We start from the raw sequence: 16,011 nt of genomic DNA, 5'->3' as shown, positions 1-16,011 counted from the left end.
AGATACTTTCCGTCCATTTTCCGTTGTACATAATGTCATTGGAGATAATGTGAGTATTTTGAAACTTTAAAGGAGGTTATGTCATATTACGCAAAAATATGAGGGGTTGAGTAATTTTCCCAAATAAGAGAAGCCAAATTTTGTACCTCTTTAAAACTACTATAGTATGATGCAAAAAGAAACTTCTAGGCTATGTATAGTTTTTTTCCATGACAATAATACGCATTGCAAATGTAAGAGGGAAAGGAAGAAATTAAAAGAAATTCCACTTTTTCACTATCTAAGAAACTTTTACCATATATGGACTTTAAAGCAAATTTGGGGCTACATCTGAGAAGCTGCATGCAAGACCCAAGAGAAACTGCATGCAAGACCCAAGTGAAAGACCGACTTTGACTCTCGAAAGCGGAATGAAATCAAAGGCCGAAAAAGACAGAATACTCTCGAAAGTTGTGCTCGTTTAACTCTCCATACCAAGCCAATAATCCAGATCGACTACCACAGAATACTCAAATTGTTTTTTATTTAGTAGAATCGTATACCTGTTAGGTGTCCAATTCTATCATACATTTCATCTATCTTATCTTAGTTACGGTCTTTCACGGTAATAGAGCATCGATGTATGTTGTATGCAGCGGAGTTGTTCTTCTCATGATACTGGCTATTGCACCAGTAGCAATTGCAACAGCAGCAAAGTCTGCTCTGAATTTAGAAGCTGAAGCACTGCTCAAGAGTGGCTGGTGGGGACTCAGCAGTATTATTGCAACAAACATCTCTGCCCGCTGCCGTTGGTCTGGTATCATTTGCAACGATGCTGGTAGTGTTACCGAAATACTACTTCCAAACTACGGAATTCAAGATGAGTTGACAAATCGTGAATTGACAAATTTCAGCTTCTCTTCTTTTCCGAACCTGGTTAGACTAGATCTCAGTGGAAATGAACTTGACGGAGTCATCCCACATCAAATAGGTACACTCTCCAAACTCACCTATCTCAATTTGTCTTCCAACGATCTTCTAGGTGAGCTTCCTTCTTCTATAGTAAACCTCACGCAACTAGCACAACTCGATGTTTCTTTGAATTCGATTAAATGCTTAATTCCTCCAGGTGTCGGAAACTTGACAAACTTGATTACTCTAGACTTGAGCCACAATTTGTTTTTTGGTCCAATGCCTTCAACTCTTGGCCACTTGTCCAAATTAGCTTCCCTCTATCTCAGGGGCAATGGACTTGAGGGAGACATCCCAAATCAAATAGGTGCACTCTCCAGGCTTGTCTATCTCAATTTCGCTTCCAACTATCTTTATGGTGAGCTCCCATCTTCTCTAGTAAATCTTACGCAACTAGTACAACTCGATGCTTCTTGGAATTTGATTGGCAGCTTAAATCCTCTAGGGATCGGAAACTTGACAAATTTGGTTACTCTAAATTTGAGTTACAATTCTTTTGGAGGTCCCATCCCTCCCACTCTTGGCCAATTGTCTAATCTAGATTCCCTTGACCTCAGCAATAACCACTTCAATGGGACAATTCCTTCAGCTCTTTTTAATTTAACAAATCTTTCTTGGTTACATATTCAATGGAATCCCAAAATTGGAGGATTTCTCCCAGAAGAAATAGGAAATTTGAAGAGATTACTTGAATTAGACTTGAGTTATAGTGGATTTTCTGGTAGTATCCCTTCAACACTTGGTCAATTGTCTAATCTACGTTCCCTTGACCTCAGCAATAACCACTTCAGCGGGACAATTCCTTCATCTCTTTTTAATTTGACAAATCTTTCCCAACTAGACATTCACTCGAATCCTGCAATGGGAGGATTTCTCTCAGAAGAAGTAGGAAAATTGAAGAGTTTAGATAAATTAGACTTCAGCGGCCTTAATCTTTCAGGTGCCCTTCCTTCATCTCTTTGCGGCCTAACCAAGCTAGTCTCTCTTTCAGGCGCTCAGAATCAAATGCATGGTTCCATTCCCCCGGAAATAGGAAATTTGAAAATTTTGAAACATCTTCTCCTTGGGTCCAACCGGCTGACTGGTCAAATCCCTCTGACCCTTGGCAATCTGACTGCTCTAGTTTCTTTGGACCTCTCTTCTAACCAAATAAGTGGTTCCATACCTCTTCAACTTTCCATTATACCTTCTCTAACATTTCTAGATCTTTCCTCAAACCAACTTAGAGGTCCGATTTCATTTATATTAAATTTGGACACCCGGTCTAGCTTGAAGCGTTTATATCTACAAAACAACTCTTTGAGTGATATTTTCCCATGGAAAATTCTAGATCTCCCTCTGTTACAGACAGTGGACTTAAGTCGTAACCGCATTAGCGGAAAGATACCAACCCAATCGGAGCCGCACGTTTCGACTTTGGATCTTTCCCACAATATTCTCTCTGGCACTGTCCCCTCGTCTCTTCTGCAACTGGAGGACGTCGACCTGTCCTATAATGCTTTGGAAGGTGAACTTCCGTGTAAGCTTGTCATTCAGTTTGGTTCAGAAAGATTTGTCGGCAATCCAGACTTGCATTACACTTCCACTCTTTGTGGTGCATCTCCTCCAGTTATGAAAAATCACAGACATCACCCCCCATACTACATCATAGGTCTTGGCGTGTCCTTGTTGGCGTTCTCATTAATTGGCGGAATAGTGCTCTATATCTTCAGCAAAACCAAAGTCAAGAAAGTGGAAATTGAGCTGATGGACAATAAACATGGAGACATTTTTAGAATTTGGAACTATGATGGAAATATGGCTTATGAAGACATAATTAAAGCAACCAATGATTTTGATGTCAGTTATTGCATCGGGACAGGGGGTTATGGCAGCGTGTACAGAGCTCAGTTGCCAAGTGGGAAAGTAGTGGCTTTGAAAAAGCTTCATCGTTTGGAAGGCGAGAATCCAAATTTTGACAAGAGCTTTAGGAATGAAGCCGACATGCTATCTAAAATCAGGCACAGGAACATTGTAAAGCTCTTCGGATTCTGTCTGCACAAGCGATGCATGTTTCTGATTTATGAGTATATGGACAGAGGAAGCTTGTTTTGTATCTTGAGAGATGAAACTGAAGCTGTGGAGCTGGACTGGATTAAAAGAGTGAATTTGATCAAAGGCATTGCCAGTGCATTGTCCTACTTGCATTACGATTGTGATCCGCCAATCATTCACAGGGATGTATCAAGCAACAACATTCTTTTGAATTCACAGCTCGAAGCAACTCTTTCTGACTTTGGAACTGCAAGGATTTTGGAACTTGATTCATCAAATCAAACGGTCATTGCAGGCACCTTTGGCTACATGGCACCAGGTAGGTGACCTTGTTATGCTAGATCACTTTCTTTTTTTCACCTTGTTTTTCATATTTTCTTGATGCACATACTAGGCTTAACTTTCAATTGAAACGATTATTTTTTTGAACAGCAAGTATCACAACATTGTTCAGATCATTTAGTACTGAAAACTCGATACAATTTGTACTCCTTTACCATAGCAGCCATATCAATATATCAAAGGATAGCAATTAGATTAGTCGGACTAAGAATCCAGAGTTGTTCAGTTTATTTTATCCAAATGTACACTCACTTGTGAATGCAGAGCTAGCCTATACCATGGTGGTCACTGAAAAGTCCGATGTGTATAGCTTTGGCGTTGTGGTGCTAGAAACGCTGTTTGGAGAGCATCCACGAGAATTCCTTTCTTGCATATCATCACAACCCAATGAACCAATAATGCTGAAGGATCTTCTTGATGCCCGTCTGCCCCCTCCGACTAACCCTTCGGTGGTTCGAAATGTGGTTGTCGCAACAGCGTTAGCCCTGGATTGCGTCAACGCAAACCTGAAATGTCGACCAACAATGCAGCAGGTGGTGAACCGATTTGAAGTGGGCAGGCAAGAACCAACTAGGCCTTTGCATACCATTGCTGTGAATCAGCTTGTTAGTCCAGTACTTTCGCTGCGTGACCAAACCTGCGCAGATGGGACGAGTAGCTTAAGCACCATAAATGAATTCCATGTGTTGGATATCTCTGCGACTCTGCCATCATCCAATTTTTCTATCCATGTTTCTTCCTAAACAACTTTGACATCTGGTAGGAAACAGAATACGATCGTGCTTTGCAAAAATGGAAACTTGGCCAAGCACTTAGATTGCTGCTAGATAAGGCCATTTGGTGTGCTAATGAAAAAAAAAGTGTACTCATTAATGAACAAGTAGTTTAAGCACCATGAATGACTTTCATGTGGATATCTCTGCCATATCCAATTTTTCTATCGATGTGTCTACCTACCTATAATATTTATACCGAAGGAGAATTTACCACTTGTCTTTATTTATGTAGGTGAATTCTAGGCAGAGCAACACTTACCAATCTAACAATTTGCAATTCCAAGTCTAGATTTAAAGAAATATTAGTTTAAGGATTCAAATATACAAAACTCATGCCAAAAATGATAGGATCAGGTCAATCCAAAGTTGTATTTTAAAAAAAATATGTTGCATAAATTCAAGCTTGCATAGCCTATAGGGATAATTTCAGAAACCTCCCTTGAGATTTTTGACGATTGCAGAGACCTCCCCTCAAGTTTATTAAGTTACACCTACTTCCCTTGCTTTTACTATTTATGTAACAATATAGGCCAAAAGGCTATATTTTTTTTTCAAAAATCCTAAACTACCCTTTTTGTACAAAAATAAAACAAAAATTATTTTGCCAATTCCTTTCTTTCATATTTCAACCAAACCCACTGTACTAACAAACTAACCTAACAAATAGTCTAATTCCAAATTCTAAACCCAAGTAATTCCATCATCATAGTTATAAAATTGCTTCTCCCAAAGCATGCATTCAATTTTGAAGATTCGTTCCATTTTTCAAAAATATTCTCACCATATGGTTACATGGAACGGTCAAACTCACAATCAACTGTTCTTATGTTTGCATAATCTTTAACATAGGATGCCATGGTTTGGTTCCATATAAGTGGTTTAACTCCTACTACATGAGCCACATTGTGGTCTTGAAGAAAATCCTTAGGGAAGATTTAGGTATGGATGGGATTAATCAAGTTTAAGAAAAGGAAAGGCATCATTATGACTATAGAGATCTTCAAAAAATTCATTGTGCCTAAAATCAAAATTCTATTTACAATTAATCACACCCCAAACTTCAAACCCAATACCCACACTTTCTCAAAACAAAATAATCCAACCTACTATTAAATCTCCAAACATGTTAACGTTTTAAATACAGAGAAGAAACTCTATCTTCATAACGAAACCACAACCAACAATTGTCAAGCATAAAAAGAAACAGGGTAAAATACCAAAAATCCCCCTGTGGTTTGCCAAATGTACATTTTACATCCCTATGGTTTGAAAACCTACAATTTAACTCTCTGTCGTTTCAACTAAAATGAAAGTCTGACAGAAAACATCTAAACTAATGTCTAAATGGAAAATGTCAAAATTGCCTCTCTAGAAGTCAATTCCTCGGAAAAATGTTTCGTGCATTTGAGAATAGGTAAAATACCAAAAATCCCCCTGTGATTTGTCAAATGTACACTTTACCTCCCTATGGTTTGGAAACACACAGGGCATCATTGGCAAGTGAAAATATTATCACAACCACAACTCTCAGCAGAAGTGCGTGGCACTTAAATACCGTTATTGTAGATGTTTTCTGTCAGACTTTCACTTTAGTTGAAACAACAGGGAGTTAAATTGTACGTTTCCAAACCATAGAGAGGTAAAGTGTACATTTGGCAAACCACATGGGGGTTTTTGGTATTTTACCCAAAGAAATATAAATGTACTTATTGACATCTTAAAAGGTTTTTTGGATGGATGATAGACATATTAGCAAATTTATCAATTTTAAACGCTCTTCCTCTTTTGGCCAATGATTGCATTATTTGTTCCATTATTATTGTGTGTCTCTTCATTTCCTTTTAATTTGACCGTGAAATCGGATTTTACTTCAACCATCAAATCTAATCTCTTAAATAAACTTGTGATTTAACAATTTCAAAGAGAAGAAAAGAGGAATAGAAATATATAGTAGGGGTGTGATTGGTTGCAATTATAGGCAATGGTTGGTGGTAATTTGAGAGCGAATTATAGGAAGAAGGGGTTGATGAATGAAAACAGAATGCTAGTAAGCGAGAGAATCGTCGTTAGCTGTAACTTGTAAACAGGATAGCCGAAAAGGTTAAGTTTTTTTTTCTATTTTTTTTAAATCTCATTTCTTTATACTATGAATTATTTATTAAGTGAATGTCATTATAGTCATATTATTGTGACAAGAGAGGTTAGTGTAATTTGTAAAACTTGAGGGGAGCCAAGTGAAATTGTCATAACCTCAAGGAGGTTTGTGAAATTATCCCTAACCTATAACCTAATTTAAAATTTGAACTCTAAATATGTAGCATGCATTTGCCTTTACTAGTTAAAAGAGAAAAAGGAATTTCACACGTAAGAAATTATTGAAACATAAATGGTGCAAACTTTCTTTTAAAAAAAATTTAATATAAATGTGCGAGTTTTTATCAATCTCTAGTTTGCCATATAAACATAGAATGATTTTCATATGAATTTATTATATCACCTATTAGTTTTAATTCACTAAACTCAACCACAGAAAAGAAAAAACAGGAACATCAAGTTTCGAAATATGGAACCTATATTCAGCGGGCTACTATTTTGGTGCTTATGACCCCATAAGTCGATTGCTGCAATTTTTTACTTCCTCCTAGGATGCCCCAAAAAAAAAAAAAAAAGAGTTTCCCGGTTGCTCATCAATTGAGGAAAACGCTGGTGATTCCTTTTTTTTTTTTTTTTTTGAGGAAAAAGCTGGTGATTCCTTATTGCTTCCTGGATTTTTAACCTAAAGTGTATAATAGCTTGAGAAAACGTAGTAATATTAAAAGAAATTCTGGAGCACATCAAGCACCCCATAGCATCCAAGTAAAACAGCGAGTTGATTTTTGGCGTTGTGGTGCTAGAAACACTGTTTGGAGAGCTTCCGCGAGAATTCCTTTCTTGCATATCATCACAACCCAATGAACCAAGAATGCTGAAGGATCTTCTATATGCCCGTCTGCCCCCTCCGACTAATCCTTTGGTCGTTCGTAATGTGGTTCTCGCGACAGCGTTAGCCCTGGATTGCATCAATGCAAACCCGAAATGTCGACCAACAATGCAGCAAGTGGTGAACCGATTTGAAGAGGGCAGGCGAGAACCAACTAGGCCTTTGCACACCATTGCTGTGAATCAGCTTGTTAGTCCACCAGTACTTTCACTGCGTGACCAAACCTGCGCAGATGGGACGAGTAGCTTAAGCACCATAAATGAATTCCATGTGGATGTCTCTGCGACTCTGCCATCATCCAATTTTTCTGTCCATGCTTCTACCTAAACAACTTTGACATTTGGTAGGAAACAGAATAAGATCGTGCTTTGCAAAATGGAAACTTGGCCAAGCACTTAGATTGCTGCTACATACTGCCATTTGGTGTGCTAATGACAAAAAAAGGTGTGCTAATTAATGAAGAAGTAGTTTAAGCACCATGAATGACTCTCAAGTGGATATCTCTGCCATATCCAATTTTTCTATCGATGTTTCTACCTACCTATGATATTTATAGCGAAGGAGAATTTACTACTTGTCTTTATTTATGTAGGTGAATTCTAGGCAGAGCAACACTTACCAATCTAACAATTTGCAATTCCAAGTCTAGATTTAAAGAAATATTGGTTTAAGGATTCAAATATACAAAACTCATGCAAAAAATGAGATGATCAGGTCAATCCAAAGTTGTATTTAAAAAAAAATAAATTTGCATAAATTCTAGCTTGCATAACCTATAGGGATAATTTTAGAAACCTCCCTTGAAATTTTTGACAATTGCAGAGACCTCCCCTCAAGTTTATTAAATTACACCTACCTCCCTTGCTTTTACTATTTATGTAACAATATAGGCCCAAAAGACTATATTTTTTCTCAAAAATTCTAAACTACCCTTTTTGTACAAAAATAAAACAAAAATTATGTTGCCAATTGCTTTCTTTCATATTTCAACCAAACCCAGTGTACTAACAAACTAACCTAACAAATAGTCTAATTCCAAATTCTAAACCCAAGTAATTCCATCATCATAGTCATACAATTACTTCTCCTAAAGCATGCATTCAATTTTGAAGATTCGTTCCATTTTTCAAAAATATTCTCACCATATGGTTATGACAAGTGCCAAACCTGTGCAATAATAATTATTAAAAAGTCCTAATTACCACCACAATTAATTATAGAACAAATCCAAGTACTGGAGCAGGGAACCTAGGTGTGCAATGGGTTACTTGATTCACCCTATTCCCGAAGAGTTTGCTTGATCCGATATACCAGATTTGTCTATAAAAATATTAACTTTGCGTACAATGGCAAGTAGGGTCGATTCCACAGGGAGCGGGTAGGAAATTATTCTTTCCAAATTAGTAGAACGGAATTGGGGGATTTTCAATGGGAGGCAAATAAAAATGAAATAAAACAACAAAATTCAAAACTAACTCACAAAGCACAAATTTACTAAAAATAGCAATTAATAGAAGTTCTACCCAAAGGATCAACTGCTCAGGCACGGTCCAATTAAATGATCATTGATGCAAAGATATTTCACCCATTCATCACTAGGTTGGTTATAGTTGTCAACAAGGTCTGACAACCAGTTCTTCCTTACTTTCTCGACAGTCAAGGTACGACCATTGACTGCTTCTCTAACCAGATAACAACCCTAGGTACGACCATAGGAATTTAATTACCCAATTGCATTAAAGGTAGAAGAACCCAACCCTAACTAATAAACACGCTAAGAGGGTTTATTTAAATTAGATCTTACGTTTCCCCAACATAAAGCCAATTATGGTGGTTGTCACTAGGTATCAACTAAACGAACAATTACGGATTCAATTTAGTTAATGTGACAGTAGGCTATTAAATTAAATCAAATACCCGGCCGTTGATATTTAATTAATAAAATACCCATGAACAATTAATTCAGGAAACGCACGAATAGTAATAATTTGGAAGAAATAAAGAAGATTCGATTAGATCTCACAGACATTGTGGATCGCGCCTTCGCGTCGACCTTTGGGTGGAGGAGAAAGCTAGCCGCTCCTCATCGTGTCAATCCCGCGTGATTTAATTGAATTCATTCAATTAATTTCTGAAGAATTGGAAAGGTGAAACAACGAAGGAACAGTTCTTCGTATTTTGCGTCTACGCTCGAGCCGCCAGCACAAGGGAAATCTCACGAAATTTAGAAGAGTCAAAAGTGAAAAGTGAAAAGGGTCTCGATTGTACAGAGCCCAGATGCAATACGAAAAATCTCCAATGTCTGACCGCTAGCCGAAGAAGAAACAAAAGCAAAGAAAAGTGTCTAGCCAAAAATTGCAAAAAGTAAAACTAAAGCTAAAAGAAGTGATCCCCCCGAATCTTGCTTTTTCCTCCTTTTTATAGCCGCCGTCAGTAGTATTCCTCCCAGGAAGAGGCTTTTGCCTAAGGGGCGCTGATCCCACGCTTCAGGTTCACGTGGACCGGGGTCCGTCTTTTCGGTAGCATCTACCTTTTCTGGCGTGGCCACGCCCTGAGATGAAAGGTCTTCTGGAAATTTACCTCAAGATATCATTTTTAATGCTAACCACCTACAATTCACACAAACATCAAATATGAGTGAAATTCCATTTCTTAACACCATGAATAGCCAAAATTAGGACAAGATGACAATGCAAAATATTCCAAATAACTGCTCTATCAGGTTATATGGAATGGTCAAATTCACAATCAACTGCCTTATGTTTGCATAATTTTCAACATAGAATGCCATGGTTTGGTTCCATGTAAGTGGTTTAACTCCTACTACATGAGTCACATTTTGGTCTTGAAGAAAATCCTTAGGGAAGGTTTAGGCATGGATGGAATTAATCAAGTTTAAGAAAAGGAAAGGCATCATTATGACTATAGAGATTTTCAAGAAATTCATTTTGCCAAAAATCAAAATTCTATTTCCAATTAATCACCCCACAAACTTGAAACCCAATGCCCACACCTTCTCAAAACAAAATAATTTAGCATACTATTAAATCCCCAAACATGTTAACATTTTAAATACAGAGAAGAAACTCTATCTCCATAACGAAACCACAACCAACAATTGTCAAGAATAAAAAGAAAGACATCATAAAAAGTTTTTTGGATGGATGATAGATAAGTTAGCAAATTTATCAATTTCAATCCCTCTTCCTCTTTTCGCCAATGATTGCATTATTTGTTCCATTATTATTGTGTGTCTCTTCATTTCCTTTTAATTTGACCATTTACTTCAATCATCAAATCTAATCTCTCAACTAAACTTGTGATTTGACATTTTTAAAGAGAAGAAAAGAGGAATAGAAATATATAATAGAGTTTGAGGGATCACTTGTGGTATGATTGGCTGCAATTATAGGCAATGGTTGGTGGTAATTTGAGAGCGAATTATTGGAAGAAAGGGTTGATGGATGAAAATAGAATGATAATAAGCGAGAGAATCGTCGTTAGCTGTAACTTGTAAACAGGATAGCAAAAAAGGTTAAGTTTCTTTTTCTTTTTTTTTTTTAAATCTCATTTCATTATACTATGAATTATTTATTAAGTGAAGGTCATTATAGTCATATTATTGAGACAAGGGAGGTTAGTGTAATTTGTAAAAAAACGAGAGGAGCCGAGTGAAATTGTCATAAACCTCAAGGGAGGTTTGTGAAATTATCCCTAACCTATAACCAAATTTAAAATTCGAACTCTAAATATGTAGCATGCATTTGCCTTTACTAGTTAAAAGAGAAAAAGGGATTTCACACTTAAGAAATTATTGAAACATAAATGATGCAAACTTTCTTTTAAAATAATTTTTTAATATAAATGTGCGAGTTTTTATCAATCTCTAGTTTGCCAAATAAACATAGAATGATTTTCAATACGAATTTATTATATCACCTATTAGTTTTAATTCACTAAACTCAACCGCAAAAAAGAAAAAACATAAACAGCAATTTTCGAAATGTGGAACCTATATTCAGCGGGCTACTATTTTGGTGCTTATGACCCCATAAGTCGATTGCTGCGATTTTTTGCTTCCTCCTAGGAAGCCCCAAAAGAAGAAAAAAAAAATGAGTTTCCCGGTTGCTCATCAATTGAGGAAAACGCTGGTGATTCCTTTTTTTTTTTTTTTTTTTGAGGAAAAGGCTGGTGATTCCTTATTGCTTCCTGGATTTTTAACCTAAAGTGTATAATAGCTTGAGAAAACGTTGTACTATTAAAAGAAATTCTGGACCACATCAAGTACCCCATAGTATCCAAGTAAACAGCGAGTTGATACGTGCAAGGAGGCAGGGGCGGTGGCTGTTGGGTTGGAGTGGAGTGGACATTTGCGTTGGGTTAGTGGGCTTAAGTTGTTTACAGAATGGTTGGTAAAAAAAAAAACTATGGTTGGGTTTACAGATGGTTGATGATAGTGTTATACCCAGTATTCCTGGTACGCATTCAGAATCTGCTTCTAAGAGTAGAACTGATAATTTGAGTAATCTTGACCTTTCTTGATATGTGAACCAAGGAATGCCTCTGCCTGGATGTATTGTTCACCAAGAAACCTAGTCTCATGTTTCTGGCAGATTGGATGATCAAAATGGTTCTTGCAAATATACTTTTGGAAGAAATTGGTGGCCACCTTCTGGTTCGTTTGCCGCCAACCATCCAGTTTGACCTGCTTATGGAAGAAGTTGGAGGCCATGATAATTGAATGCAGGATCTGTAAACTGCTGTAATGTATATATTGCTCCTCATAGTCGAAATAGTGATGCCTGCCTGCTGACAAATTGACCATCTTATATTAGCTTTTGGAATTTGAATCTTGCGAGTCTGGATTCTTTTCTGGTTGCTTGCAAGCTTCTTAACATACATTGCAGGATTATACTTCTTGTACATGTAAAAATTTTCAGGAGGTGCGAAAAAAGGCACTCGAGTTATAATTCTATTTTATAACAAAAAATGCAAAAATAAATAAACAATTATTATGTAGTTAGCCAATTTGGCTTTTCTTTTCTTAGCTAGCTATGTGTTCCAAAGCAAACATTCTGGTATAAAAAGCTATATGTGCAAGTATTGCGCATGAATGGAAATATAGAAACATATTAGTAGAGGGCTAATAGAAAGTTAAGTTATGGTATAGATGTTATGCACTTATTAGGTTAGATCCCATCTCCCTTTAATTTTTTTATTATTAGAAAATGATAAACAGTATTAGCAGATGTAGTTTTGTAAGTTCCATAGAAAACCTTAGGGCTTCACACTGTTATAATTTTGTTAAATTTTTGGACAATTTTGCTCTCCCTTTACTCCCATGACGGTGAAGTTTTACAATTTTTCTTCCTATCCATCCCTTCACCCATGATCCGATATCACTACTCCAAAACCCAAACATCCAATACCAATGCGAATGCTTCACACTTTGGTAAAACTCTGGCAAAGGTATCAGAGTTTCCAAACTTTGAACTCGAGCCAGGTGGTTTCAATTGCTTCCTCATTTCTGGCTTGAGATTAGATGATCAAGCTATACACAGTACACACCAATTCTTAAAGAGGTTGGTACTCGAAGAAATTCCGGAGAAGTTGAGAAGCAGAAACCAACCATGATAGTAAAGTGGGCAAGGGAAAGCCATGCACACATGCCCATTGATTGTCGACAAACCCTTAGTCATCATTTGGTTTTGATTAGACAAATATGAACTCAGCATTTGTTTCATGTAATGATAGCCATAAAGGAATCTTGAAGGCTAGAAAGATTTCTCGTGACTCTCTCAAAAGAAAGAAAGTTCTGATGCTTCTTTTCTTTTTGGTCGTAACTTAGGTCATTCTTGCTTTTAGTCTCCTAAACTGGCAAGCTAAGCCTTAAATGCTAAAATTTATAACTAATTCTTGTTTTAAAATCTGCCCTTAGAATTTATTTACTCGATCTTGGGAGGGGCTAAACTCTACATCCTCCATCTTAAGTCCGTATTTGGAACAATTTCTAATATTAATGCTACAAATTATCTTTACTAACAGTACAAGCCATTAATGCATTAAAGACGTGAATTTAGACTGTAGAGCCGTAGAAGTATAGATTTAGATTTGAGAAGCACAAAGAGAATAATAAATTAGATTTGAGAAGCATACGAGGATGCTGGAGTTTGTTTTTAAACTAAAGTTTAGGAAAAAAAAATGAAAGAAGAGGACATGAAACAAAGTTGTTAGATATTAAGGGGAAGTTAAGTTTCCTCGGTGGGAAGAAATTGTTAGATAAAAGATATTTAATATTTTTTGTAATGCCAGAAAGAAGATGCCATTTTTGCCTGTCGAACAAACATCATGTTATTGGAGTAGAAAGAGACACTTTTAAACCAAAATATTACTGCTAATTTTCTCCCATTTCACGGTTCTCAAACAACAGATAGGAAAGTTCTAATATTTCCTCTTTTCTTTTTTATGGTAACTTAGGTCATTCTTCCTTCTTTCGTTTTTAATAACCTAAACTCACAAGCTAACCCTTATCTGCTAAAATTTACAATTAATTATTTTGGATAAATTACATTTTACCCCCTATGATTTAGCATTTTTTACATAACCCCCTATGATTTTAAAAATTATACATAACCCCCTCAAGGTTTGGATTGAAGTGTCAAAGTGACGGAAATAGTCATTCGTAACGGAACTTCTAAAAATATCGAAATTACCCTTATAAATACATGACACACTAACCCCCTCATGGTTTAATACTTTATCATATAACTCCCTTATAGTTTAATACTTTACCATATAACCTCCTTATAGTTTTTAAAATATACATATAACCCCCCTTGGTTAATAAATAATTTTCAACTTTACATAAGGATATTTTAGATTACTCCGTTACGAATGATCATTTCCGTCACTTTGACACTTTAATCCAAACCATGAGGGGGTTATGTATAACTTTTGAAACAATAGGAGGGTTATGTAAAAAAAGCTAAACCACGTACAGGGGGTAAAAGTGGAATTTGCCCAATTATTTTTTAAAAGCTGTGCTTAATATATATACTCCTTAGAATGGAGAACCATAAGAGGATAATGGAGTATGTTTTTAAATTGAAAAAGAAAAGGTTACGAGTAGTTTCCTTTTAATTGTACCACATTTGTTGATTTTTGGCAAACCATATCAATTCATCAGTTGAAATTCAATTAGTAAAATTCTCTGCTTGTTAAAAGTTCAAAGTAGTAATGGAAGATTTCTTGTATGTATAGTTTTTTCCCCTCTTGTTGAAGATTGTCTATAATTCTTTTGCTTTATATATAAGAACAGTCACTACAGTTAATGGCATTGATAAGAACAACGTACACTTCAAGTTTGAAGACGGACCTTGACTCTCAAAAGTGGAATCAACTAATCCAGACTGCATTGCGAGTCTTCAAGTTTGAGGGCCAGTGTGTTTAATGGCATTTCTAAGAAATTCCACACAACAATTCTAGTGGAAAACGGATCTTTGGCTCTCAAAAGCGGAATCAGATCAATTCCAAGTGCTCTCGTTTAACTCTCCATATGTAGTCTTTAAATCCAGACTATCTACGGGACTTGAGGCTTTCTGTTCCCTCAGGTATTGTAAGGCTTGTAGTATCGGTAAGGTTTTGATCATGGTTTGTAGGTTAACCATGAGTTTAACTTGAAGCCATGATACCAAAAGAGATTGTAGAATCTCTCACAATTATATCAGCATAAGTTTACAATGTGTTATAGATTTTCAGAATAACTAAATGTCTACAATGAGTAGACCACTTTATTCGATGTTAAAACAATTTAAAGAGGAATTATCTACAATTTGTTTTTAATTGCAATAATTAAAAGGTCATCTAATGGTATAAACTAACATAATGATTAAAACTATGCATAAAAATTGTATAAAAGTGCACAATAATAAAAATTATGCATTGAGGGCTAGATGTATGGTTTCATATACGCAATAGGCAAATAATGTATACACAATTTAACTATCAAATGAACGTTTAGTTAACTTGTAATTCATAAGGTTAAGAAAAGTTTAATGTTAAGTGCATAAGATTTGTTAGAAACAAAATAAAAATAGCATTGTGTAACATATTTTATTTTAATGCTGCATTGGTGATAACTGTATAAAATTTTATACTCAAATGTATGCATTCCAAAAGTGTCAATTTTACAATTCTTAGTATATAATTATGTTTTGATCCACAGTATTATTAAAAAGTCTTTCAACACAATAGATGTAGTCCCGTTAAAAACGCGGGTTAAGAACTAGCTTAAATAAAAGTTAAACCATACAAGAGTATTTCATTTGATAGGTTGGCTAGCAAGTGTCTAAGGGTACGCGTTATTGATTAAAAGGGTGTCTCAGCTGTTAATATGTTGACAAAAGTAAGTGACTGTGCATTCATCTTGTAAATGCGATTTAAATGTTTTAACGAGTTTCGCCATTCATTAAAAATCCTTAATACAGTAGTGCAGCTCCCTTTATAAAAAAGTCTTCCACGTGTTTTAAGCCCCGCAGAAAAGTCTTCTAAGAAATTTTGCACAACAATTGCAGTGAACTTGACTCTCAAATGTGAAAGCAAATCAAGGCCAGAAAGAACACGTTACAGGCAGCAAAAAAAAAGGTTACATACCGATATTGAATTACTGGCAGCAAAATGTACTTTTAAGACCGAAATATTACTAATTTGCTCCCTTTCTGAGATACAATTTGATTTTTTTTAGAAATCTGTCCTTAGAATTTATAATTTACTCTTTAGCACAAAGAGCAATAATTAGATTCGACAGCCATGTGAAGATGATGGAGTGTGTTTTTAAAATTTTTTTTTCAAAAAAAAAAAAAAAGGTTGTGAATAATTTCTTTCCGATTGAACCGCTTTTGGCAAAGGTTACCAAATCTAACTCTGATT

The 16,011-nt window shown here is 35.8% G+C and overlaps 1 protein-coding gene across 1 annotated transcript; it reads left to right on the top strand.

The window, feature by feature from the left end:
• The first annotated feature begins 619 nt into the window (after window positions 1–619).
• LOC113773746 (MDIS1-interacting receptor like kinase 2-like) lies at window positions 620–4,292 on the top strand. Its single transcript, XM_027318363.1, has 2 exons — window positions 620–3,304; window positions 3,592–4,292. Exons 1-2 carry the CDS (start codon window positions 652–654, stop codon window positions 4,068–4,070), a joined length of 3,132 nt encoding a protein of 1,043 aa, XP_027174164.1. The 5' UTR covers window positions 620–651; the 3' UTR covers window positions 4,071–4,292.
• The last annotated feature ends 11,719 nt before the right edge of the window (window positions 4,293–16,011 follow it).

The sequence above is a fragment of the Coffea eugenioides genome, chromosome 6 (genome assembly GCF_003713205.1).
Source record: "Coffea eugenioides isolate CCC68of chromosome 6, Ceug_1.0, whole genome shotgun sequence".
NCBI lineage: Eukaryota > Viridiplantae > Streptophyta > Magnoliopsida > Gentianales > Rubiaceae > Coffea > Coffea eugenioides.
This window is presented reverse-complemented; position numbering and strand designations above follow the sequence as displayed.

What these genes read in the sequence shown, in the direction of transcription:
- LOC113773746 (XM_027318363.1), top strand. Translation starts at nt 652, where the DNA reads ATGATACTGGCTATTGCACCAGTAGCAATTGCAACAGCAGCAAAGTCT. An exon ending in CTTTGGCTACATGGCACCAG is followed by an intron (nt 3,305 to 3,591) that starts GTAGGTGACCTT and finishes TTGTGAATGCAG; the next exon opens with AGCTAGCCTATACCATGGTG.